Raw genomic sequence first — 26,295 nt, 5'->3', positions numbered from 1 at the left:
AAAGTGGTTGCAAAAATCATTTTTTGTGTTAAGATATCTCATTCTTTGGAACAAAGATTTCTAGGGGGTAGATTGACTTTAATCTGCTTGAAATTTCATATTTTTGAGACCAAAATACATATTAGTTACTAAACTTGATAAATTATAAAAGAATTATACATAATCAACATAATAATTTAAGACTTTTAAGCTATTAGAATGTATTTATAAAACCTAAAAATATATTTCCTTCCACATCCTCCACATGTAAAAGTTTTAAAGGCTTAGCAGTCTATATCAAGCACCAACTGAGTTAAAAGATAATAGTTAGAAGAGATAATTGTTTGTGAAGATATACATATAGCATTAAAAGTTATGTCACTAAAAGCCTGTCACTACATGTCTAAAGGGTAATGAAACAATAAAATTTAAGTAGAAACAGATGTTTACTGTTAGGAGAGTTAAACTATTTAACACAAATAAAGGTAGTTTCATATTACAATTTGAAGTTATTCTTAAAAGAAAAAAGTAATTTAGGTTTCTTTTATATTTTGTTATGGTGGTTGTGAAGTCAGTGAAATTAAGGTAGAGAAAATAGTAGATACAATATCTTTTTGGGAAAAAAGTTTTTAATTTTTTAATAAATTTTAGAGGTTGCATCAATTAAATATAAGAATATTCAGACAAAGAAAAGTATTTTTAACCTTAACATGAAAATCACTTTGCACTCAAAGTAGTCAATGTTGATTCCATATAAACACAGAAATTTTTAGTGAAAATACTGAAATTGATTTTTTTTCCTACAAAAGACTTAATGCTTACTGAAAACATGCAAAATTTTGTGAATATACACTGAACATATCAGAAGTTACAGCATTAAGACTATAAAGAAAAATGATTACAAATTCAGATGATTCAACTGAGCCTGCAGCAAGAGATTCAGAAGTTATAACTTTGTGGTTGCCAGGTCAGTTATACTGACTAATTCCCTAGGAAAAGTTAATTTTCAATAAGATGATATTTCATATAGTCCCAGCTGAAACTAGTCATGTTTATATTTTTTTAAATATTGAATTTTTGAGTTTATTAACATTATATGAAGTTGTCTGAATAAGAAATGAAGTAACGTGTTTGCTTTCATCATCACAAATTCAGTAGTTTTTGTACAGTAACCTTGTAAAAATGTATAAGGAGAAACCAATATAATAGTATTAATTACACTTTCACCTCGTTAAAATTGTGTGTGTGTGTGTGTGTGTGTGTGTGTGTGCACTTTCATGTACAACATACTAAGATTAAAAAAGTAACAAAACCTTAAATTGTTTTTGAAAACAGGGTTTTCTCTAGCTTTTTGTATTTTTTTTTTGCCATCACTTTTGCTTAAAGATTGATTTCTAACTCTTTTTTCAACAAATTTCACTCAAAAGTATTTCAGAATCGATGTTTTATTTTCTAAGAATTATTCAATAAAATTCACACAAAAAAATGAAATGTTCATTCACACACAGCTCCAAAGCAAAATAAACAAAATACTTGTAGAATTCAAACTAATTTCTGCCTATCAAAATGTTTTCATTTTGCTTATAAACTATCATTCCTTGAGATTACGTTATCCAATTTTTGAATATCTGCTTATTTTTCATACAAACCTTGGTTACCATATGTATGATATTACATGAAGTGGCCTGACTGTTTACTAATAAAATGCCACGATGAAATCAGCTATCAAATAAGTTTCAATATAATTTAATATATCAAGAATTTGGCTTTAAATCTTAGTAAGTAAATGAAAGTGGTTTGAGCTGTAGTTTATAATTTAGCAGGAAAGTTTCTAGTCTGAATACCTATAGCATTAATATAAGGCATTCAATGGGAAGTTCTGATGACTTAGGAAAAATGGCAGAGTTGTAAATTATTTTACTTTTTCTAAAAGATTTGTTTTCTTCATTAAAGTTACTGTAGGTTAAATTACATCTGCTTGAAAGCAATAGAAGCAATTTTCTCTGATTAGAAGTCATCAGATAAGCTTAATCATGTTTTATGAGTAGTGCTGACAAGGTTAAAGTATTTGGATAACTCAAACCCTTATTAACTGAGTATTGGTTTCTAAATTATTCATGTTCAAACAATGTACAAAAACAAAATGGATAATAGTCTACTTAATTTCTAATTCTGATATGAAAAACATTACTGTTATCAAAGAGTAAAATATTTTCATTATTTGATTTATATTAAATCAACAGAAAGATCATTGCATATTTCAGAAACAAACAAAATTGTGATTACATGGTTGTCTTGACAATAGCAATTTATCAAGTATCAACTGTTCAGATTATCATTGAAAAATGTCTTGAAGAAAATAAGTTTGTTTGTGTTTTTTCCCCCATGAGATTCACAAATGAAAACAGCCAGATCTCTATTACATTACCTGAATGGTAATTCCAACATATCAATTTACCTTTTTACAACAGGGTGATACATTTCACATCACCATGACCAGGTAAGGACATTTATGCAATGATACATCCAATAACTCTGAAATATCTTCACAAAACCTGGTCAACTTGGCAGACATTCATGCAACAACACATACAGTAACTTTGTAATACCCTCACAAAACCTGGTTATATTTTCTTAAGGGTGATAAGTAACTTGTCCAGAAAAATAGCATTAATTTATTTGCCTTTACAATAAAAATAGGTTATTTATCCATATGGGTTATTTGCATTCAAACTCTGTTGAATAGTTCAAAGGCAAGGTGATTTTCATTTGAAGTTTAAAAATACTTTTCTTCATTTTACAGTTTTCATATTTCATTTACATAACTTCTAGATCCTCATAAATGAATGTCAAAAGTTTTTTTAATAAGATAATGCTTATATTTTATTTGTTATTTTATGTACCATATCACCAACTCTATTATAATCAATGTACAATACAATAAAATAATTAATATAGGAAATTGAAGAAAACACTTTAATTTTTTGTAGAAAATATCTTTAAATATCTTCTTTCAGTTACATTAATAATTTCAAGGTTGTTGTTTTTTTCACATATAGTTAATTTTTAATGATTTTACTTTCTTGTCCTTTATAATTTATCATTCATCTCAACACAAGCCAACAGTACCCCTGAGGCATATTGCACTGTCTCTGGCAGTAATGCACAACCAAACAGCAAACTTTTGATGCACTACATACTATCGTAAGCCTTTAAAATTAACATAAGACAAATAATATTAAAACAGTATTTCAAAAATGAAGTAGATGGGACAGTTTGTGTTAGAACTTACCCAAATAAATGGCAGGCAAAATCAGTATTAGTTAGATGTGCTGTCAATGGATCTGCATCAAATGAACCATTAGCAAGAAGAAAATCATCATCAACTATCTTTGACACCATGTCCCACACAGATTTCTCATTGTTGTTGTAAATATGCTCAATTCTTTCTTCAGGGTGACTCATTCCATCAAGAAAGTAACTCTGACAAAATAGAAATAACCCATTATGTAGAAAAAATGCTTAAAACAAACATTTCAAGAGTTCTTTTACTCTTATAAAAAAAATGCAACTTCAAGTATAATTTGCTACTCTGATGGCAACAAAATGGACATTAAACAATAAATAGCAGTGTGTAAGTAGTTTGTAAGAAAATGCACATACTTCTTGAATAATGTTTCACATAGTAGTAAGAAAGAGTCCCGACTATTTTCTAGTTTCTTCCTTTTGTGATTAGTTATAAGAAAATATTTGTGCTAATCTCTTTTTATATAGAGTTGGGTGATAAAGAGAATTTGCTAAACGATAAATTATCAGTCTCATCCATCAATTACATTCAACTGACACAAGATTAAATCATCATACTTGCAAACTGTCTTGGGATTTGTTTTAAAGACATTTTGAACTACCATCCACTATGAGATACCTTCAGGTACAACAATTTAGAAATGAATTATTTTTCATCTTAAGCTGAAGTACATGAAAATGTCTCATATACACAACGTAGTTCAATACCTCTACCAAGCTGAAAATACAATTAACCAAGAGTTTCTCCCTACAAATTTTTCCCGGACAACTAAAATTAATTCTTTGTTAAAACAGTATTAATTAGATTTTATATATTAAAACAAGTAAAGATTATTGTTACATATGTGATAGATAATATAAATTCAGTGAAATAAAATTCACATCAGTCCTAAAAAAACAAAGATGGAACAATGGTTACAAATGTCACAAAAACATGTAGAGCTACTTAGTTAAAATGATAGAAATCAAGTTTACAAAATATACTAATATCACTGTAGTATGACAAAATATTTAATTAGACATTTCAGAATTTTTAAAATGTTGTCATCACTGTAACAAAAACTTAAAAAACCTAACAAGTTTATAATATTAAAAAATCATCATAAACTCTTAACCAGTTACCATTTTCAAACCCCTTCTGTGTATGTTATGGAGTTACATTCAAAAGTTAATTAAACTGCTTTAATATGAACACACTTAATGAAATTACTACTATCACATACATTACAGCTTAAAGTTTTATATTATCTAAGTTTTATTCCTTTATTTTAAAAAGAAACATCTAAAACAACAATTAATCCAAAGGGACAAAGCCCAGACAGAACAAATGAAAAACAGAACACAACAAGACATTAAGAACACAGAAATTAGTTGGATTTATGAGGCAAAAGTAAACTATTATCCTATGTGAGAAAAGAAATTCATTATTTGAAGAAAATCATCTATGATTCCATGGTTTTGTTTTAGTAATATGCTGACTGATACTGGTTCTACAGCCATGACTGATCAACATGATTTTGTTAATGCAAGAAGTTTCCAGCAAGAGATAAATCATAAGTAAGCTTTACTGTAAGGAACTTTCTTATGATGTGGTATATGGCATCAAGGAAGAAGGCATATTGGAAACTGAATTCATGCAGAAACAAAGATGCAAGGTCAAGTTAGCTTCAAACAGCTTCACAGACTATGACCAGGAAATACCTGTGTACTACATGGAACAGGGGTAAACCTTCCAGTTAAAACAGGGACAATGGTCACTGTACCACCAAGAAATGAAATACTTATATCAGCAGGTATTAGTAATACTTAATAGTTATGATATAAATGCTGATAAAAATTATGGAAATGCTGGGAGAGATTTTCATGGGTAGGAGATATGCCAATCAGAGACTAGCCAATGAACAAATCTACAGAAGGAATTAAGCTGAACCTCAATTTGCAGAGGAGCTCAGAGTTACTGTTAAATCTACTTTCAGAGGTAATTACCATGGATGAGCTTTCATGTAGATTGCCTATTCTATGGATACCTCCTTACATTCAAAATTTGTCCTCACATGAAACACAGACAACTAGTGACAAGAATTAACAAAACACCATCACTTCTTTGTACTATGGGCCTTGTAAAAGAAATCCACCAACAAACTTTGTAAATGGAAAGTTTAGTGTTTTTTTTTATGTTTTGTATTAAGATTGTTCAATAGACTTCAAAATCCAGGATGGGGGGGGGGCAAAGTATAACCTTTATTTTTGAGGTTGTAATTTAAATGTTAGCTGTAGGATGCATGACATTAAGTCTAGTAAGTTTGTAGGAGCAGGCCTAGAGTATTCTAAATTGATGTCATGATGACATAATAATTTTTCAAAATATCTAGATCAAGAATTAGATAAAAGTAAAGGTTAGCCAGTCAACACAGCAACCAATCTTTCAGAGTAAGTCAGTAAAGCATCGATTGTCAGTTCGTCAGAGTGTTTCTATCATTTTTTTTTTTTCTGTTATTTGATCAATCAGCCACAAAGTTACAAAAGTTTTTCTGTTTGAGTGTTACTTACTATGGTTACTTAGCTCTACAACTCACAGCTTATGAAGTGTAAAATTCTGTAACAAAATAATAACAAGATAAAACAAAATTTGTGTCTGTTATATGGACTGGACTCTGAATTATCTTCACTTGATGGTTTATAAAACCTGCTAATGAAAGAACATTACAAATTGAAGCAGTGTACAAGTACATAAGTAGAATACAACACAATTGCTAAACATTTTTATATGAAACAAGTCAGTGATAAAAGTTGAATATTTAAAATAATTCATGATATAAGCTTAGAAAAATAACATCACCAGGGAGTCAAACATATATCAGGCTTATGAAATAGAACATAACAGCCACACAAAAGTGAAGTACTATTTGACAGCTCTGTAACAAAATAAAATTGAAGGCTATAAAACTAACGATTTGTCTGAACAATGGCAATTTTATAATGAGTAACTTGTGTTTAACTTCATACTACTGGAGGGGTAGTGGATAAAACTAGGAGAAATTCAGAATTTTTTTTTTTAATATTGCTGTATAAAATTACAAATGTAAAACTTGCATGGTATTAAAATATGGGTTATTAGCTTAGATTTTATACTATAGTAAATAAAATAATATAACAAATGTTGATCGAGAAAATTTTGAATGTAAGTCACTAAAACATTATGGCATGAGCAGTAAAGAATGCCTATCACAACAGGGTTAAAGCAGGGAAAGAGAAAAGTAAAATGAAGCAATATGTAGATATTGTGTGTTCAGGCAATTGTTTTTGATTCTACACGAAAGCTATCAGTTCTAACCATCCCTAATTTAGCAATATAAGATGAGAGGGAGGGCAGCCAGCCATTATCATTTATTGCTAACTCTTGGACTACTCCTTTACCAATGAATAGCGAGACTGACTGTCACATTATAACACTTCTCACAGCTGAAAGGACAAGCACGTTTGGTGTGGCAGGGACTTGAACCCTGAACCATTTAGTCATGCCAGGGCATTTGAGAAAAAAAATATAGATATATGCATTATCCAAATCCTTAAAGTTAAACAAAATATGTGTAGGATAGTTAGTGCAGTTCTTTCTATTTGAAAAATATACAAACATTGTCATATTGTTTTACGTGTTTCCAGTTGTATTTTTTGAAAGATGTGAATACAATACTGTAGGTATGCAGGAAGTTACAGTGACACATATAGATAATCTTACAAAACAAAGTAGGTCACCAAGGTTACAATTAGCTCATGGTAAGTTTTGAAATAGATTTTAAATGTTCCAGTTAACATATCTATTATTTTAAATTGACAAAATATTGTCATGTTTTCAATAAATAACTTCAATAAAATGTTTATCATGAACAATGCCACAGACAAAATTATATTTTACGTACATCAGATGGAGTCGGTAAAAAAACAATCAAATCATTGTGTATATGCAAAGGAAAAAGGTCACCTGAGATTAAAGTTATTGTCGTCGTGAAACAAATATCATAATGTGACACATCATTATTTTAAATAAATACGATATTATACTGTTTATATTCTTTCCAAATATTTTTTCTAACATGCAAAAATAATTGGTGTCAGGTTATTTGTTGATAGGTGTTGTAAAAAAACACTTGCAAAAATAGCATAAAATGGCACTCATGTCCACCTGTCAAGACAGAGGTACTGTTTATACAATAATTTTAATAAATATTGAATGTAAGTCTTACATGACAGTTCATAATGAATCTGTGTTAAAACAAAATTTAGTGGATATGATGGTATAGTTTCAGTGTATCATTAAATTCATAACTAACACTTAATCACTTTTAAACTTGCCAATAGATAATTCAAATTTTGCATCCAGAATAAAACACTATTCATAAAATGTCTATTCTTATCCATTATGAATTACTTAAAAAGTAATTCATGTAAGCCATATTTTTTATTTTTAGAGTTTTTCTTCATGGATATTAAATTTAAAATCTGAACGACTGAAAATGCATTTTAATACGTTCAAAACTTTCAAGTCTGTATGTTTCACCAGAAGTTCAATAACATCAAAGTACAAGCCTGTTCTTAAATTACTTTACAGTGCAAAAAATGTTTCATGTTTACATTATGAATCATGTTACACAAATTACAGTGTTATTTTATAAAGAACATTTAATACTAAATCTAGTCACTATTTCCAATGTAACTTGAACACATCAAGTTATTCTACAATAAAGTAAAAAATATACATTGTTGTTTATTTAGTATTTTTACAGCTAATGCTGCTGGTTAATAATATAGCCAATGCTTTCTTTGTAAATACTACGACAAATAATGAATACTGTTAATTACTAATAAGCTACCTTCACTACATCTTGTTAATTGATTTAGTTTTAATTATATTTGACTTGTCTCAACTAAGAAAATATTCATAATGTTAAAAAAATGTGATATTATCAGCTACAGAATTATATCTTTATTAAGTCAAAATCCTTATTGCAATGAGCAGTGCTTTACAAACTAGTTCACGCAATTTAAACCGGTTTTTAATGGCTAATATAAATCGGATATAATGAATTATGAGTTCCATTATCTCAACTTATTTACTCTCATACATTTGAAAAGTACTTCAGTTTTTTTGCTGTGTAGAAATGTCTATTTAACCATGAACACAATTAAGTAGGTAAATTGTTTTTTGAATTTGACGCAAAGCTACTCGAGGGCTATCTGCGCTAGCCATCCCTAATTTAACAGTGTAAAACTAGAGGGAAGGCAGCGAGTCATCACCACCCACTGCCAACTCTTGGGCTACTCTTTTACCAATGAATAGTGGGAATGACCATCACATTATAACATCCCCACGGCTGAAAAGGCGAGCATGTTTGGTGTGACGGGGATCGAACCCGCGACCTTCAGATTACGAGTCAAATGCCTTAACTCACCTGGCCATGCCAAGCCTATTTGTGGTTCCCCAGGTAATTGTCTACCTAACCTTCACTTTCTAAGAATTCATTGTTTTGGCAATTTAGCTTTAAAACGTCATGCTTAAATCAATTACTGACTATTTAACCTTCAAGTGTGATAGATGATGCACACAAACATGAAATCAGCCTTCACATGTCAATGATTCAAAGTCTTCTTTGCTTTTTTTTAAATGAGCCAAGTAAAAGATACCAATTATTTCAAATTGTTCAAGGAATAATATTGGAAGTAACTACAATAACTTTATTTTCAAAATTGTCCTAGTGGTATCAATTATACCAAAAGAATTTTTGTTTAGATTAAAAATTAGCTTTTGGTGGCATGCAAGAAGTTTAGTCTTTTTAGAGAGGTTTTTTTAATATTATCTAGTTAGGTATTTGGAGAATGTTTGGTGTTTGTTTTACAAGGACAAGCATGAAATCGAAATATAATTTCTAACATCCGTTAATAAATCAAGAATTATGACTGAGTTTCCTATTATATATATAGAAAATATTTATCACTAAAAAAAATATATATACATATATAGGGAAGACTACTGATCTTGAAAAAAGGAATGAAACAAAATAAGAATAAGGGTGGACACATCATTTGATCAACTAATGATAACAGAGCAATCTCAACTTCACCTGGTGAATAAATATCCCTACATCACCAGGATCTCCACCCTCTCAGTTGAATTGAGAATTCTAGTTATATTTGTTTTACCAGTAAGGAAGCCAGTAATGTATGGCTTTTGTTCTCAATGTAAAGTCAAGACAGCTTAGTCTGCTAAGTGGTCATTAGCTGGATCAAGCAATTTGTCCAACCCTATCTTGTTTGGTTCTTTTTTTTCAAGTTCAGTAGCTAGCCCTACATAACTTTTTGACTTAAAGTAAATTATTTCCTTATACTTGTTTATTTACTTCTTAATAATATGGTGTACAAGGCACTTTAGGTAGGTTATACTTGAATAATTAAAATTAAAATGCAAGACGAAAAAAGGGGATATTATCTTATTACTTTTACAACTGGAAAGAGAATTGTGTTCTCAACCTTGATAATGGTTAGCTATGTGATTTTCCCATTCAACCTTCACTTACAGATTTAAGTATTGGCTATTTAATTTTGGTATGAGGCAACTTATGTAAAAGGTGACATATATAAACAGCTAATTAACCTTGACCTATATTTCAGTAAACTTGAGAAGGATATCAGTTATTTTAAGTTAAGTGTGGTGAGCTTTATTTTCCTATTTTTATGCTTACTTTTCCAGGTGTTCTGATGAACCTTTCAACACCCGTTTCTCTTAATTTTCATTGTTAAGGTGTATTAAAACAGTTAAGAAAAAATTACTTCATGATTAAATACACAAAATAAACATCATAAAATAGCAATGCTATCCTCAAGCTCTTTCTTCATAGATATTTTGCTAGAAATATTCTCATATATTCATATGGATGTCAATAGAAGTTAAATTGTAAAACATTTTGTTGTTCATCAGCTGGCATTTCTTTCATGTATTGCATCAAGTAATCATGACAATCTCCAGGAAACAACACTGTTGTCATTCAACATCTATGATATGGATATTCTCATCTACATAAAGTTTATGTCTTACAAAGTTTTATTAAACAAATATTTGTTACAACAATTAATATGGCATAATTTCTCAGCTAATACTCCATATTTTAATGGCATACTAGTTTTAAGTTCTAAATCCTACAATAAAATATAAAAAATAAAATCTTGAATTTCACCTTGTGTTACACAGTAACACATTTTCTCAATGCACCTTCCTTATTTTATCCACCACCTCTTTTAAATGTATGAAGTGTAAATTGCTCCTTATATCATCATTATTGCTTAGACAAATTATAAAATTTATGCTCTTCAATTTTTTTGTTTAAAGAAACATGAATAGAAAACTATACCCTTCCTGCCACACCTACCTGTTACACCCTATCTTTCAGGTTTTGTTAATAGTTGTTTTGTATCTGATTATATAATACCTATAACCAGTAGAAAGTTTTCATCAATCAAATTACCTGTTCTGAATAGATAAGCATCAATTTCACTTATAATACAACTCCATTTCCTAGGGAGATTACAACATCCAACTTACATGAATTTACAACGGCTCATCGCATAGTTAGAAAGCCAGAGAAATTAAGGCTGCTATTTGCACATTATTACTTTATGCACTTTGGTGCATCATTTAACTGAATAAGAATTACTTTGTGCATTACTATTAACAGCAAGAAAAAAAGAAGACTGGATGAGTACTTTATTTCTTGGTTTTCATGTTTATTTTTTATTACTATAAAAGTAACTAAAATTGTAAAATCAAGGATCTTTTTAGGTTAATGAAGATTAAATTACATAAATAATATAATAAACATCTTCATGAGACATACATGCAAGCAGCACGTAGGTAATGTAAATCAATAGCATAATGTGAGCTGAATGTGTCTTGAATGATTTACAATTTATAATGGCACAGATTGCAGTTCGCTATGGTTCAAAGAACAATAACATTTTATTATGAATAAATCCATGCTGTTACGAGTTGAAACCTACTGAGAATAAACAAATGTAGTTTCATGTTACAATTTAAAGACATTCTGCAAAGAAAAAACAAAAACAGGTAATTTATATTTATTTTGATTTTTTTGGTGGTTACAAGGTCTGTCAATTTGACAGGATGTTTTAGAAATTATGCAGGGGAAGTTTGATATTTTTGAGATGAAGTATTATTAATCTTAACATGAAAATTACTTTGCACACAAATTATTAAAAAACATGTATTTATGGATCAATCTTTATTGTAGTTTATTAAAAGACTAAATTCAAAATATTTTTTGTATACGAGACTTGTGTTAATTGAAAGACTGCCAAATTTTGTGAAAATATACACACTATATTGAAAGTTTAAAATGTTAAATATATAAAGACTTTAAACAAGTACAAAAAGGTTGTTTGCCTAGTCAAATTGACCAAGTCCATGTTGACAGAGTTAAAGCTATAGATATAAGTGTGGTAACCAACAGTTATAATAGTGATTTTGAAATGAGTTTCACAGCTTGTATTGTAATGACAGAGACAGAGGAGAATAATTTGCTTTTTCAACTGGATTCTAAAGTAGCTGAACCAGCCTGTGTGGACTTTTGGTATAAGACAATTACTTGAAGCTCTGGATACAACTGTGGTTACCCATAGGATATTTCAAGTGAAATTATCAGTGACTGAAAAGAAGAAATAATTTGTCTCACAAAACTGCATTAAAAAATAAACATACCTATGTTGGCTTTCATGTAAAATAGACAATTATTAACAGCTCTGTATACAACTTTGATAACCAATAACACAACTCCTTCTACATGCATGACTGGTTTTGAATATATAATTTTAAAACAAATTAATTGTGTGTGCTATCTGTTTATTGTTGTAATTTATCATCAACAAGTGTCAGACATTTGCAGTAAATAATACAGACCTATATAAACCTGGCATACAGTTTTATGGATAAATTATAATTTTTGCTTATTTGAATTTGTTTGTCTTCAACTGTTTAACTGTCCCCCTCTATAGTTTAACTTTGCACTTATATACCAAGAGGTAAGTGATGCTACAAATTTCTTTGGGTAGTTTATACTGTGTCTTTTATTGACAAACTAATTAGACATGAACTGCCTTGTCCACAATGATTAATATAAAAATAATGTCTATCTGCAAAAACATTTTTCTTTTGTAAAAAGAAATTAATGTGTAATAACATAAAAAACTACAGACTTTTATCTCAACATTCTAGTATACCACTAATTTTAGTTTTTAAGCCCAGAACTGAAGTTAAATTGTCAGCAACAAAACAAAGTGAAATATGTTTGAAACACTAAGTTTTGATAATGTACATTTCCATACGAGAAATTTTCCCAAATAAGGGTATTGATTTAACCCATTTGCACTAGGTCTCTGATCAAAGGGCATGTCATTGTGTTTGTTCACTTGCATTCAAAATTTCACTAAATTACTATTTTAAGAATTTATGTCAATACATTTGGAATCATATTGTGAATTATAATTCAAACTTTAATGTTATATCTGAATTAATTTTTTGATTTAAAATTAAATATTAAAAGAATACATTTAAATACAGAGTTCAGTGAGTCACATGGTACGTTATATGCATCACTGTTTATTACTAATATTATCAAGCTAGAATATAAAATTATAACCTCATATTTTTGACAAAATAAATAAAACAATACTTCATCAACATCAATAAGTTTCCTCCACAAACCATAGAAAACATCATATATACACACACACATAGACAGAAAGCAAAATCAACCAATAACAGTAAATATATCTCATCTCACAAATCAAAAAATCATGAAACCATATACTGCTGCATACCATATATTCCAGACATCAGCAGAAAAATAACCAACATTTGGCAAAAACTAGTAACAAAATGACATTCCAGTTAATACCCAATTTATTCAAAGACCAGGTACAAAACTAAGGTCTATACTAGGTAAAAACTAAACTGACAAACACCACACCAACATTATTTATAAATAACAATGTGATAACTGCCATGACTTCTATATTGGAGAAACAAGTAGAAAAATGGAGACCAGATTCAAAGAACATAAAAAGTCACCTTCACACGTTTTTGAACACTGCAAGTCAAATAAACACAACATAACCATAGAAAAGACTCAAATACAAAATAAAGAAACAAACATAAACAAATGGAAAATTAAAGAAGCCTTACTTCTATAACAACTCAAGCCTAAAATAAACCAATACAAAGGAACACCTTTATACCTATATTTAATATAATATAATAAATAATAATAAAATAAATAATATAAAATTATATATTCAAACATCTAAGCACGTCCTCTACATTCCGACACTCAGTTACACAACCTCTTTCAAACATTTGGACAGCTTCCAGTCAGTTACCTCTTCCTTTCTTTGTGAACCTGACGATGACCGAAGAAGGTCGAAACGTTGTTCGCTCCTCTACGTAAAACATTTTCTCAACCTAAACGAGCCATTTTTATATATATATTTTTCTCATATTTTTATTCTGCCGAGAGATCGCTTATGTACTGAATCATTCAAGGTGACCCCACTAAACTACATGTTATAAAAAGGTCCCTTATACGTACACTTACTTCAAAAGATGGCACCTTAGAATTTCCCCAGTGGTTTTCCCACCATTTTAATCTGAAAAAACTAAAACACTCTTTTAATCCAAGATTTCAATGTGGAAGGTTGTGTCTTCAGTTTGCTTGTAGTTTCATATTTTATGATATATTTCTTAGTTACTAACATTAATAAATCATGGTGGAATTCTGTGGTATTAGTGTAGTTACTAATGACTCTTTGGGTATTCAACTGTATATATAAAGCTGAAAAAAAAAAATTTTGTTTGATATCCTCCACGTGCAAGATTCTAAAAGGCTTAGCAGCCTATGTTGAGCACAGTGAGGAGATAACTGTTTGCTTTACTTCTTGGTACATTGTTCTATATTTAAAAAGAATAAAGTTTAATAATTTTTCTCAAAATAGTAATAATCTATAATATATAACTGGAATGTGACTGAATATTACAAAATACTAGTCCACTAAAACACGGCCAAGATGGAGAAGACAAAAGGTCAGTTTGAAATTATGTGACCTGCTTGCATCACTGCAAGTTATTTCAGGTTAGCTACACATGACTGGAAGGTCAATATGGTAAAAAATAATAATAAAAATATACATAAATATATGGTGTTATGGTACTTAAGTTATATAAAAAATTATATTTTCACATCATAATATGTAGCTATTCTAGCAAAAAAAAAAGCACAATTTATATTTATTTCATAACTTTTAATGATATTTATCAAGTTGGTCAAGTGACAGACCCCACAGAGTTAGAGTATAGAAAATAAAATAGTCTTACTGAAAACAAACGTTTGAAATGCACTTGGGATTTCTGTACAAAGAATAGTTTAATCATAACACAAAATCACATTTCACTCAACTTGTAATGAAAAAGATTCTATTTTCACAAATCTTCAAAAATATTTCATTAAAAAATCAGATTTTTGTAATACAAACTGCTTGTAATCTTGACTAAGTCTACCAAATTTTGAAGAGATACACATGCTGTATCAAAAGTTATAGTGAAAATACCTTACATGTGCAAATGTGTAGATGAAATCATGTATATTATACCAAGGCCACTGCAAAAGGGTTACAATGGTAAACTGTGATTTTATATCTTAAGTTATGTTGAAATAAAGATAAGAAAATCATATCCCAATATTACAAAATGACAGATAAAAAAAAATATAATTTGTTTTAAAATGCACAATAACACAGACTTTGAAGTTAATTATGAAGTTTCACAAACTGGTAAAAACTTTAGTAGTAGTCAAATTCAGAAACAAAAAGCTTCAATTCTAAGGATTCAACAATGTGCCTACTTAAATAATCTCTCATTAATCCCTCTGACCTTCTATATATGTTTACTGTGGACACTCACATCATGTGCTCCTGTAGCATAGGGTTGTTCAATACATCCATGCCTGGTACTTGTTAATTCCTGGTTAGATACCTGTAATATGCAACACTTTTAAGTTAAAAAAATTAAATAATCAACTACCTTTCATTTTGAATTAACTTTTAGAAATGGTAGTTAGAACTGGGTGATTAATCAAGCTCAATCATCAACTAATCAATTATTCTTGTTAGATAGCTATAAAAAAAAATTCTCTCAAATTGACAAAAAACAATAACCTATTACGTCATGAATCAGATTCTGATACCTCATTGTCTATATTTAAGTTTAACAACAAACAAATATAATGGCACATTTCAATTAATTTAGAATTACTTTTAATTATTTTAGAAGTTATAAATTAATGAAGCTGAATATACTTTAACTGAAAATAATAAAAAGTCGTAATGACAATATTTAAAATACTGAATATTTGAAATAATCAAGAACAGTAATAATAACAAATATTAAATTTGATCAGTTAACTTTAACAACAAAAATTAAATTATAACCTTGATTATTGAATTGCTTGAAAAACTGAGAATATTATTTTCAACTAGTTGATTACTTTATCAATATTAATAAATAACTGAAGCATAACTTTGATCACAAGATAGTTGGAATAATAAAAAACAATAAAACTTAAAAAATTAGTTGATTATGTTTGCAACAATTATCCATTTAATTAAACATCAATGAAACAGTTATTTTACACAACACTAAGTGATGTAATCAATGCTCAAAGGTAATCAATTACAAAGTTATAACTGCAGTATTTGTTATAGTTTTTATATGTTTGCAATACTCCTAAAATAATCTGTTTGACATCCTAAACTAAACAAGAACTGATGTAACTACAGAGCTACAATTTACACACTTAGGTTTCTTAAATTCTGTCTAAACATAAAAATACAAACCTGACCATCTGAATGAGAACTGTTGTGAGACTGAAAAGTTTTGTGAGACCACGGTGAATACAGACAAAAAGAATCACGTGATCCATCAGCATCACTTGAAGGTGATATACTGTTCAGGCTTAATGATGTTGTAACCTACAAAATACATTGATACTTTGATTTTAGTTGCATTATTTCTTAAACTAAGAAAATTATACGAGTAAAATTACACGAACGTTTTAAAGAATACTTTTCATACAACAAATATTATTTTTAAAACAATTTTATTGGTAAGGTATTTATAGTGAAAACAACTACAACTCTCTGTGCCAAACATATTAAATAATTAGAATAGTTAAATATACATAACAAACTTCTTGTTTCTTGAAAAGGTTAAAAAAAATTCAGTTTAATTCCAAAGGCCTATTATTCATAAAATAAATTCACTGTCAATGTGGACAGTGTCATTATTTCCAGAGTAAGGAGTAATGGCTGGATTATTGTCAACAGAGGTCCTAAAACTTGTCTCAGCCACCTTAAACTCTTATCATAAGCCTTAAAAAGACCAAAACACTAAAACAAGATGCACTCTCCTATGAAAGGCTTCTCTTATTGACACTTCACGTTATATCAGGTGGACACAGCAGATAACTATGTAAGGAAACTACACATAATGTCAAAGAAAAGACTGATTCAAAGAATAAAATAAGAAAAACATTACATATACTCTTCAGACCACAAACAATCAGCTTGTCAAAGCAATAGCATCGTAATTAGAAAACAACTGTCGGATACTTCTTGCACTCAGATAAAGGAAAGACAATACACTCAATGCCATAAATATAAAAAAACATTCATTGTGGTACATCCAATGGAAAAGGATCCACAGAGTATTTAACAAGGCAAAAGTGAGAGAGCACAGTATCTTGTAACAGATATCACTTGGTCTGACTGATGTACCATCTGATCAATGCAGATTGTTATACCAGAGTGTAAAATCATTTACTTATTACACTTATAAAGACAATCAAGTAAAAAGGAAAGTTGTTTTTTTTTTGTCCTGTATTTTGATGGCCAAGAAGGAATGGAAACAAGTAGAGATGCTTGAGTAGTAGGCACACTATGAAAATAAGTAACTTCTTGACTACTAGGTTGCAAGATTGAGATGTATACTTTCCATTCACCATTAAAAATTTTCACAAATAACCTTTGAACAGAAGGTGAAAGAGGTAAAGGTGAATTTCACCCAAGACTTTTCCTGGCTTTAACTTCTGATCAGATAGGAAAGAAAACAAGCCTTCTGAAAAGGTATGTACTTAGTAATACTGGGTTACTTATAAATTGTATCAGTTTTTTTTCTAAGTATGCATATCTACTATATTACCAGTAACTGCCTCCTTGCTGTTGGTAACATATGATAGATTAAAGACAGCATGAGAAAGCTCTGAGAGACTGGTGAAAGAGGGGTAATTAGACTTTTCCAGTATCCCCATTAGTGGGACAAAATGAAGTGTGTGAAATCTCTCAGATAAAATGAAGTGTGTTAAATCTCTCAGGATCATGGGAAATGTTAATTTCTTTATGGAATATCGACCAACTTTCAATAAAAAGAAAAAAGGTAAACTGAACAAATGGAGAGTCCTACAGCAGTAAATGTCAGAGATGGGGCATAGAAATAATTATATTCTCAGATTAACCTCTCCCACTAATATCTCCACTATCACAAAGGAGACTATCCATTTAAGTCTTCCAGAAATATAGAGATATATCTCAACTGCTCAACAAAATAATCAATATTAACTTTACTGATCACTTTTCCAGATGGCAGAAAAGGGAGCTAAAGTGTGAGGATATCACAACTGGAAATACAAATGATATGACCTACAATCATGTAATAAATTGTAATGAAGGAGTATGATATTCAATCAGTAAGATTACACCTTCATACACAAGAATATACAAAGGTTGATAAAAACTGATCAAAGCTGAAAGTTCTATAAATTAGCAAATAATCCATAATACTTCCAATGTAAGAGTGGTCATTTTTACCTAGATTTTCATGATCATCTAAATACAATTAATGAATAAAGATCATTCTAATAATCCTTTTCAAAAGTTAATAAAACTAACTGTCATATTTAGTTATGAATTGCACAATTTCACAAGAAAAACTAATTTAGGCTATATGATCAACATTTATTAATTCAAAATGCTATAAAACACATCAAAAAATAGTTATAACTATCAAAGTTTTATTGGACAAAATAAATTGTAATTATTTTAGTCTTTACATTCCAACAAATTTAAATTTTGGTTACTTCAAGACTATCAAAAAATCCTATTCTTCTAATATTACTCTTTCCCAAGGTTGGTTATAAAGCAGTTGATTAAATGATAGTTATAAATGTAACACTTATGGCTCTAACATTGATGGAACAGGAAACTGATAAGTGAATAAATCTGTTTGTTCTAAATTTTAAACAAGTTGCACTATGTATGTATGTATGGTAGTTTCATGTATAAAGTTTAGAATCAAAAAATTAATTCAGCATTTCCCCTGGATTTTCATTTAAGTAATTTTATGTCAAAAAATGTTTAGAATTGATATTTTTCATTTTCTGACATTTATTTAATGAAAGTCATGAAGAAAAGGTTAACATTTTCATTTTTGCACAGCTGCAAAGTTTGAGTAAAAAAAAACACCATGTTGCTAATTCTTTTTCAGAACTGTTCTGCACATCCCAAATAATACCCATATTTTACAAAATGCCATTCACACCTTGAGAATATTATCTATTTCTTGATTTCAAGCATTTTCCCTAGCTTTGTACAGGTCTTGGGTGATACCTTCTTGTGGTACTACACCAAGTGATTTGTTCATATATTAATGAAACAGTTATAAAGAAAGTTTAAATATGACTGGGTAGAACAAAAATTTGATTATATAAGGTAATATATAAGCTAAATGTTTTCTATGTAATTTTTGTCAATGCTTCTTTAGCTTGTGAATTTTAGATGATTTGTATGTTAAATTATTACTGTCTGAAAGCCACAGAAATTTTCTTAAATGAATTGACATCAGATAACTTGACAAAGTAAAAAACTTGAACAGTTCAGAGGAAGGTTGAATGGGTAGCAAAGGAAACTTGTACAAGATTAAAACAGTTATGAACATACAATGTTTGGAAAAAGTTTTATCACCAAAATATATTCACATAGTATGAAATGAAAAACCAATGCAACTGAATACTGTTTAAGGATCATTAAATTTCTTCTTATGTTTATTTATTTAAAATTATGAAGTTTTTGTTTTATGAATGCACACTGGTTATACTAACAAACAATATTTATATACACAAGTTTTTAATCACTTTCATCAAATTATCATTAAATCAAAGTTCACTATTCAATGACTATAGTAGATAATTATGAAACAAAATATTCTGATGACTTATCTTAAACTTATATTGAACATTTTTATGTATTACAAAAAACGTACATTAACAAATTTGCTAATTCCTACTTAATTATTTCTAATTGCAATCATGATACATTTTCATTATTTAATTATTAATTTCTTTGATTTGTATATTAGTGTAGCACTACATTTTAAAAACAAGCATAATGGTACATGCATGGTAATATTTCATCAGCATTAGTTATTCGTTTGCCAAGTAGGATAAGTATAAATTATATTTAAAGGCATTTGTAACAAAATATATGTTTTGAGCAAAAGGTTTTTGCACTTATACATACTCAACCTAGTCTTCACAATGAATAACTTATTAAACTACTTAAATTATAAACAGTAGAATTATCAGACGCAAAATATGTTAGACAACTTTTTATTTTAAGCACTGCATTTCAATTCCATGTAACTAGTTGTCCTTTTATTTCCACATACAACTTCATGTTAAAATTATACCTACCGGACCATTCTTTGCTTGTTTCTTAAGTAAACTTATGTCATTTATTTTTCCCATGCCTTGGCACAATTTCTGACCAGAATTATTTTGAAACTGAGAAAGATGAAGTTCAGCATCACCTGGACCTTCAAGAGCTGACTGTGAAATGCTACCATTACATGTTCCTTTCATCACATTCAGTGGTGAGGATGTCTTTCTAGATGGTAACTTTAGTGTTTCTTTGGACATTTTCAAATCATATTTCTACAAATAAAAAAATAAAAAGTAAATTAGCAATCATACATATAAATTTTATAACAAAAAACAAGCTGAAACAAAAATAAAACACTGCACTAATTTATAAGATCCCAGGATACAAGCTGTAACAAATGTAAGAATGTATTAAATAAATATATAAAGAATTAAAACCACAGAAATTTTACTTAGAATTTCTGATAAATGTTTTTAGTTATGAATAAAGTCATTTAACAACTTGGCACAACTTTATGTGAATGTATACCTTCAGCATAGAAAGGCTTGTTTAGAACATGATAGTCACAGCATACTTGATGAATGGGTGGTGACTGCAAGCTACACTAGCTTGTTCAGATAGCTGGATGGGATGCTTCATGCTGGTACAGTTCTTTACTGTGCTGTGCATTAGTGCCTTTCTACCATATTTGATGCTGGAATGCCAACTTCAAGAAATTAGTTTTCAACTTACTTACCCCCAAATGGTAGTATCTTATTTCCTTTTTCTTGTTTTTATTTCAATTAATTTTTCTTCTTCTTTACTTGAGAGTGTATGCATCTTTCCACAACTGTTTGCAGGCAGTGAATAGTGATATAGATGTGGAACATGGCGAGCTTGAGCACCCACATCTTGCTCTTCTAATTCATATATATATATTGCTACTCTTATATATATTGCTATTTCTTACGTAAGACTGCCAAATGGAGGTTTAGACTGATAGATGGTGTATCCCCACTGCAATGTGGGTCATACTTCTTCAGTCACCTTCGAAACCTAGCATACATTTTATAATCCCACATTATATTTGTACCAAGATCTTTTCAATTACTGCAGCAGTTTTTGTTTATTTTTTGTTTCAGCTTGATTTTTAAGTTATAACAAACTAATATAATTAGTCAGAGGTTTAGATTTGCTGTTTGTAACACAGTCCTTTGTGATTTTGCTTATTTAACTTCATTAAAATGTATTCATTTTCACTAATATATAGACACAAATTTGTGGTATACCATGGAGTCTAAGTTCTATGTACATAACTAAAATTTGATTTAGATATTACATTACATAAACCAGTTTTGTATAACTATATAGTTCCACAAATGTGAAATTAAGAATACACAACTCCTTCCTTACTGGAACATTTAATTTTTTTTTCTAGATCATACTCTGTAGACATTGTTTCTAGCATTTTAATTTAGACATTTTGTATTTGCTAGAGAGAATTTTTGGCATGATGCATGACACTACAAACTTTCTAGATGTTTAGATTTCACATGGCATCTGTTTTTCTTCGCAAGTCTAGCAAGGAAAACAGCACACTTTCTGTCAAATGATAAAAAAATTAGCAAGTCTGTTACAGTGTTGTTAATTGAATACAGAGTTAGCAAATACCATACACTTTTGTTGAGTTTGTGCTGTATATGTATGAGGAAATATAACAAGAGTCTATTAAGTTTTATTTGCAAGTTACATATATATATCACTTTGTTATCATCACTTTGTAAAACCATGTAAGTTGTCAATCTTTCATTTAAAGAATTAAAATTCTTCACTTTTCTGCTTTTTATCCAATAATAAGAATACAAAATTATCAACAGAAACCATTATAACACTCATACCAGAGTGAAATTGTTTGGGTGGAAATAAACAGAATCCACACCAAGTTCAAAACAATATGTTCTTAAAGTGAAATAAAAATTTGCTATAATGCTAAAACAGTGGAAAAAAAAAAACACTATAAAAGCCAGGAAGAGAAAGACCAAATTAAAAGTAGACTGGGAAGAATGAAAAAAATTCAAAAGAAAAAATCTAAGAATGAAAAATTAAAATAAAAACATGAAATTCAGATAAATTTAAGAGAACAAGAACAAAACTAGAGTTTAAGAGAGGAATTAAGAGAGACATAAAATTCTAAGTATTGAAACAGAAACAAATTTGATTATAAAATCTAAAAAGTAATTAAATATGCAAAGGATTATGACATCAAATTTGAAGTAAAAAGAAATCCATAACAGTCATGACATTTAAAATACTTTCAGGCAGGATTACAGTAATTTAATCTAAGAGACCTTTTTTCTTCTTATTAGCTATATTTCTATGTACTAACAATATGAAGCATGAAGGGCACATGTACTCAATTCAATTTTATTATACATCAAGATCTCTACCAGCCTATCCTCAAACTGAAATTCGTTTGGGTATGTGTAGGTGTTTTCTCATAGCAAAGCTATATCAGGCAATATGCTGAGTCTGCCAAGGGGAATTGAACCCCTGATTTTAACACTGTAAATCTGTACTTACCACTATACCAATGATGAACTTTTGGGTAGGATTAGAGTAAATAAATCTGGGAGAATTTGGGGATGGTCAAATACATCATTCGAAAGGGTTTGACCTCCTTACTCCAAAAACATAACTAGATTACAAACTGGTCAGGATATGACAGAGCTACGAGCTGAAAGTCTGTACTTGAAAAACACTGAGCCATTTAATGAGTTGCTACACTACAGCTACAGAAGGGATCAACAAAGTACAGAAAAATTACAATAGCCAAACTGATGCAATAGTAAAAGTGCATCACTGACAAATTAAACCATCCTAAAAATTGGCAAATGCAAATATTAATGTAGCCACATTTCTCTCTGCTTAAGTCAAATATGTTCCTCTAGCAGCTTTCTCAGCCATTTTCAAACAACAGCAGCATCATCTCTTTCTTTTAAGACAAATATTCTTACTTATAAGTTGAATCTTTAGCCTATTTCAAATATATTTTTGTTAAACCCAAATATATTTTAGTTACTAAACTTGATAAGTTATAATGGATTTATAGAGTATCAGTACAATAATTTGATTTTTTTTTTGTTATTGAAGTGTGTCTATGAAACCTTAAGTTTATTTCATTTCACATCATTCACGTGCAAAATTTTTAAAGGCTTAGCAAGCTACAAGCAACAACCAAGTAGAAAGGCCATACTTAGAAGAGATAATTATTTGCTTTACTTCTTTTATTTACTGTTCTATGCTTTAAGAAAAATATACAAATTTAAAAACTTGTTTGCAAACACTAATAACAAATAATTTGTATACATATACAATGTATAATAAAAAAAATGTGAGCATATTACACAATACTAATCTACTGAAATACAGCCACTTTATTTTGTAAAGACTAAAGGTCAGTTTTATATTATTGGATACGGCAATACGAGTACACATGCACCTCATCATTGTAATTTCTGAATTGTTAGCCATGCATGGCTGAAAGGTCATTATATGTTTTTGATGTTTTTATGTTACAGTATGTAGTCATTCTAGGACAAAAAAGGCATAATTTGTATTTATTTTTAATTTTTTTTATGTTGGTTACAAGATTGGTCAAATCAATTCCACCCATACAGAAATTCTTTGGTGAAAAAAATGGATTACTTATAAAGTTTTTTTCTTAAAACTATTTTATAGCTACTTGGACATTATAAGGATTGTACAAGTGAAATTTGAAAGTTTTGTGATGCATAAAATTATTTTTAATTTTAAAATAAATACTTTGCATGTTTCCTATCCAACATTCTAAATGAAAAAAATGCACAAGAAAACATTGCTTAACCTTTGGATTTAATAAAAAAGAATAAACATTGTAATGTTTACTGACCATCTGCCATATTTCATAAACATACACTTACTAATTAAAAAATTTATAGCATGAAAACAAAACAAACAAGCACAAAATGATTATGAGGTTAGTCCCAGGAACCAAGACTGTGCTGAAAGAGTTAAAGAATCAGTCTGCAAGTCTATAAGGTTTATTGAAAGGAAGCCATGCAGTATGTTGATCAACTCTAGTTTTTCAGCTATAGTTTTATTGATCTCATAAGGTAATAAAAGGTGGGATATTGTTTCCAAAGTTGATGCTAACAGTGAGTGGACAAAGTTGGTACAAGAGGAAGATGGAAGTCATTACCACCATGGAAAGATTATCTACATAATACTCAGGAAGACCAGGTTTTGGAAACTGACTTCATGCAGACACTGGATTTATAGTCTACAAGAAGAAAACCTCCATGCAAAAAGGACAATTATACTATCAGTGCTTCAACTTCAAGTAACAACAAAGATGGGCACACAGAATAATGAAAGTGAACAATCTAGAGTGCAACAGAAAAAGAGGTTACTTGAGCCAAAAGTCATCTACTGTGATCATCTATGGAAGAACAATGACTTCAACATACTTTGCAAGTTGTAAGTTAACATGATGATGGACCTGAGGTCCCTATCAACACCACTCCCACAGTATATAGAGAATGAAGCCACTAGTGGATTCTCTCAACTAGTGATGTGGTAAAAAGACTTGTAATTTCTAAATTAATACATCATATAATATTTCACCAGTTGATTTGCTATTGTCAGCCAAGTTTCAATGAAAAAAACCTGACAAGGCTTGAAACTGCTGCTCTCAGGTAAACATAGTACAGTTTTGTTACCTGATGAAAAAGTATACGTTTTTATAATCACAATTCACCCCAACTTAGATTTAAAGACCTGAATGCTTAATTTATCAGTAAAGCTGGATAGCTTCAATATGTTTTTTGGATTGGAAATATAATATATTTAAATAAACAAAAAATAAAATAAGTAGAAAATTTTCTTTACACTGATTTTTTCCCAATTACATATTTCTTGAATGTTGAATACTGGAAATTGTAATAATTCTAATAAATAACCTTACTTATTAACACACTACAATTCAGTGATAAGACCTTTCCTACTTAACTTTTTTTTTTAATTTCTAAAGCTGAACCTAAACTGTTGCAGGATAGCAGCTCCAAATTCTGGTGTTTCTATGTGTAAAAATCAATCATTTTTACAGGATTTCCATCTTAACTCAGTCAAAAGTGTATGACTTGTAAGTAAAAACACTATACGTTTTTCATTGTTGGTGTTAGTTAGTACTTTTATTATATACATTTTCAGTACTTTGGCAACTCACCAACTTGATGTATGATGGGTCAAATACCCTTCTAAAATGTTCTATCCCTTCTTTCCTAATTTTAACAATACCGTAGCCTAACAGTATTAGTAACAATCATTCTTCATGAAACACCAGTAACAATACAGTAGATTTCTTAAGGTAAAGTGTCACAAAAGTTGCGTCATCATCTAACCCGAAACACGCATTGAATGTATCGAAATGTTCTTAACATTTTCGGGATTCTTTTTGGCGTTCAGTTTTCTATACTTTGGCATCTTTCAAAATTTCAACTATTGTCACCTGCTAATATTACTCTTCAAAGTATCTGTAAGAACAAGAAAGTTTAACACAAACTTATATAATGAAACTACTGTTTAACAGCGATAAGCCCAGGTTAGGCTTAAGAACGTTCAGAAATATCAACAATTACGATTTAAGCGCCTTGCCTAACCCTTATCTTCTACGTTCAATTTGTAACTTGTTAGTTGCCCCACACCTTTCAACTTTCTTACTACGTCAACTTCAAGTTCTTGAATATTTAAAATTTAATACCATAATTATTAACGCAGTCCTAAAATACATTTTTAAATTAATCCAGAAAAAAATTATTTGAACTAGTCAGAGATTAACAAAAATGATTTACCGTAGCGTCATCTTGGAAATTCCAAGACCAAAGAAGTTACTTCGCAAAATGCATACAAATCGATCGTCTTCGTCTGTCAAAAGTAGCAGCTGGTACTTCCGCCCTCTATTTGTACTAGTTTTGACTTGCCAGTCACGTAAACTTTAAATTTTAAAACAGCACTTTTAGCTGTTATTAATAACAAATATTAAAGAAACCGTAAAAAAGTTTAAATATATAGGATGGGCAACGTAATCATAATTCAACACAGTAGTAATAAAATCAAGCAACACTAAAGTAAATTTACAAGATAATATTCGAGAACAACGCGAGGAAC

At 29.5% G+C, this 26,295-nt stretch overlaps 1 protein-coding gene across 3 annotated transcripts in view; it reads right to left on the bottom strand.

Moving 5' to 3' along the window:
- The window catches only part of LOC143225067 (uncharacterized), an 80,105-nt gene extending 53,810 nt beyond the window's left edge, over nucleotides 1-26,295 (bottom strand). Inside the window, exons 1-5 of one of the 3 annotated variants that reach the window (XM_076453768.1) lie at nucleotides 25,980-26,295; nucleotides 20,145-20,384; nucleotides 16,237-16,371; nucleotides 15,305-15,376; nucleotides 3,272-3,462 (exon numbers count right to left, since the gene is read on the bottom strand). In XM_076453768.1, the coding sequence (XP_076309883.1) occupies nucleotides 3,272-3,462; nucleotides 15,305-15,376; nucleotides 16,237-16,371; nucleotides 20,145-20,369 (623 nt within the window). In that variant the 5' untranslated portion in view covers nucleotides 20,370-20,384; nucleotides 25,980-26,295. Of the gene's footprint in view, nucleotides 1-3,271; nucleotides 3,463-15,304; nucleotides 15,377-16,236; nucleotides 16,372-20,144; nucleotides 20,385-25,354; nucleotides 25,735-25,979 lie in introns of those variants that run through there. The other 2 variants (XM_076453766.1, XM_076453767.1) reach the window with 2 other exon arrangements.

This window comes from Tachypleus tridentatus, chromosome 9 (assembly GCF_004210375.1).
Source record: "Tachypleus tridentatus isolate NWPU-2018 chromosome 9, ASM421037v1, whole genome shotgun sequence".
NCBI classification, from domain to species: domain Eukaryota; kingdom Metazoa; phylum Arthropoda; class Merostomata; order Xiphosura; family Limulidae; genus Tachypleus; species Tachypleus tridentatus.
This window is presented reverse-complemented; position numbering and strand designations above follow the sequence as displayed.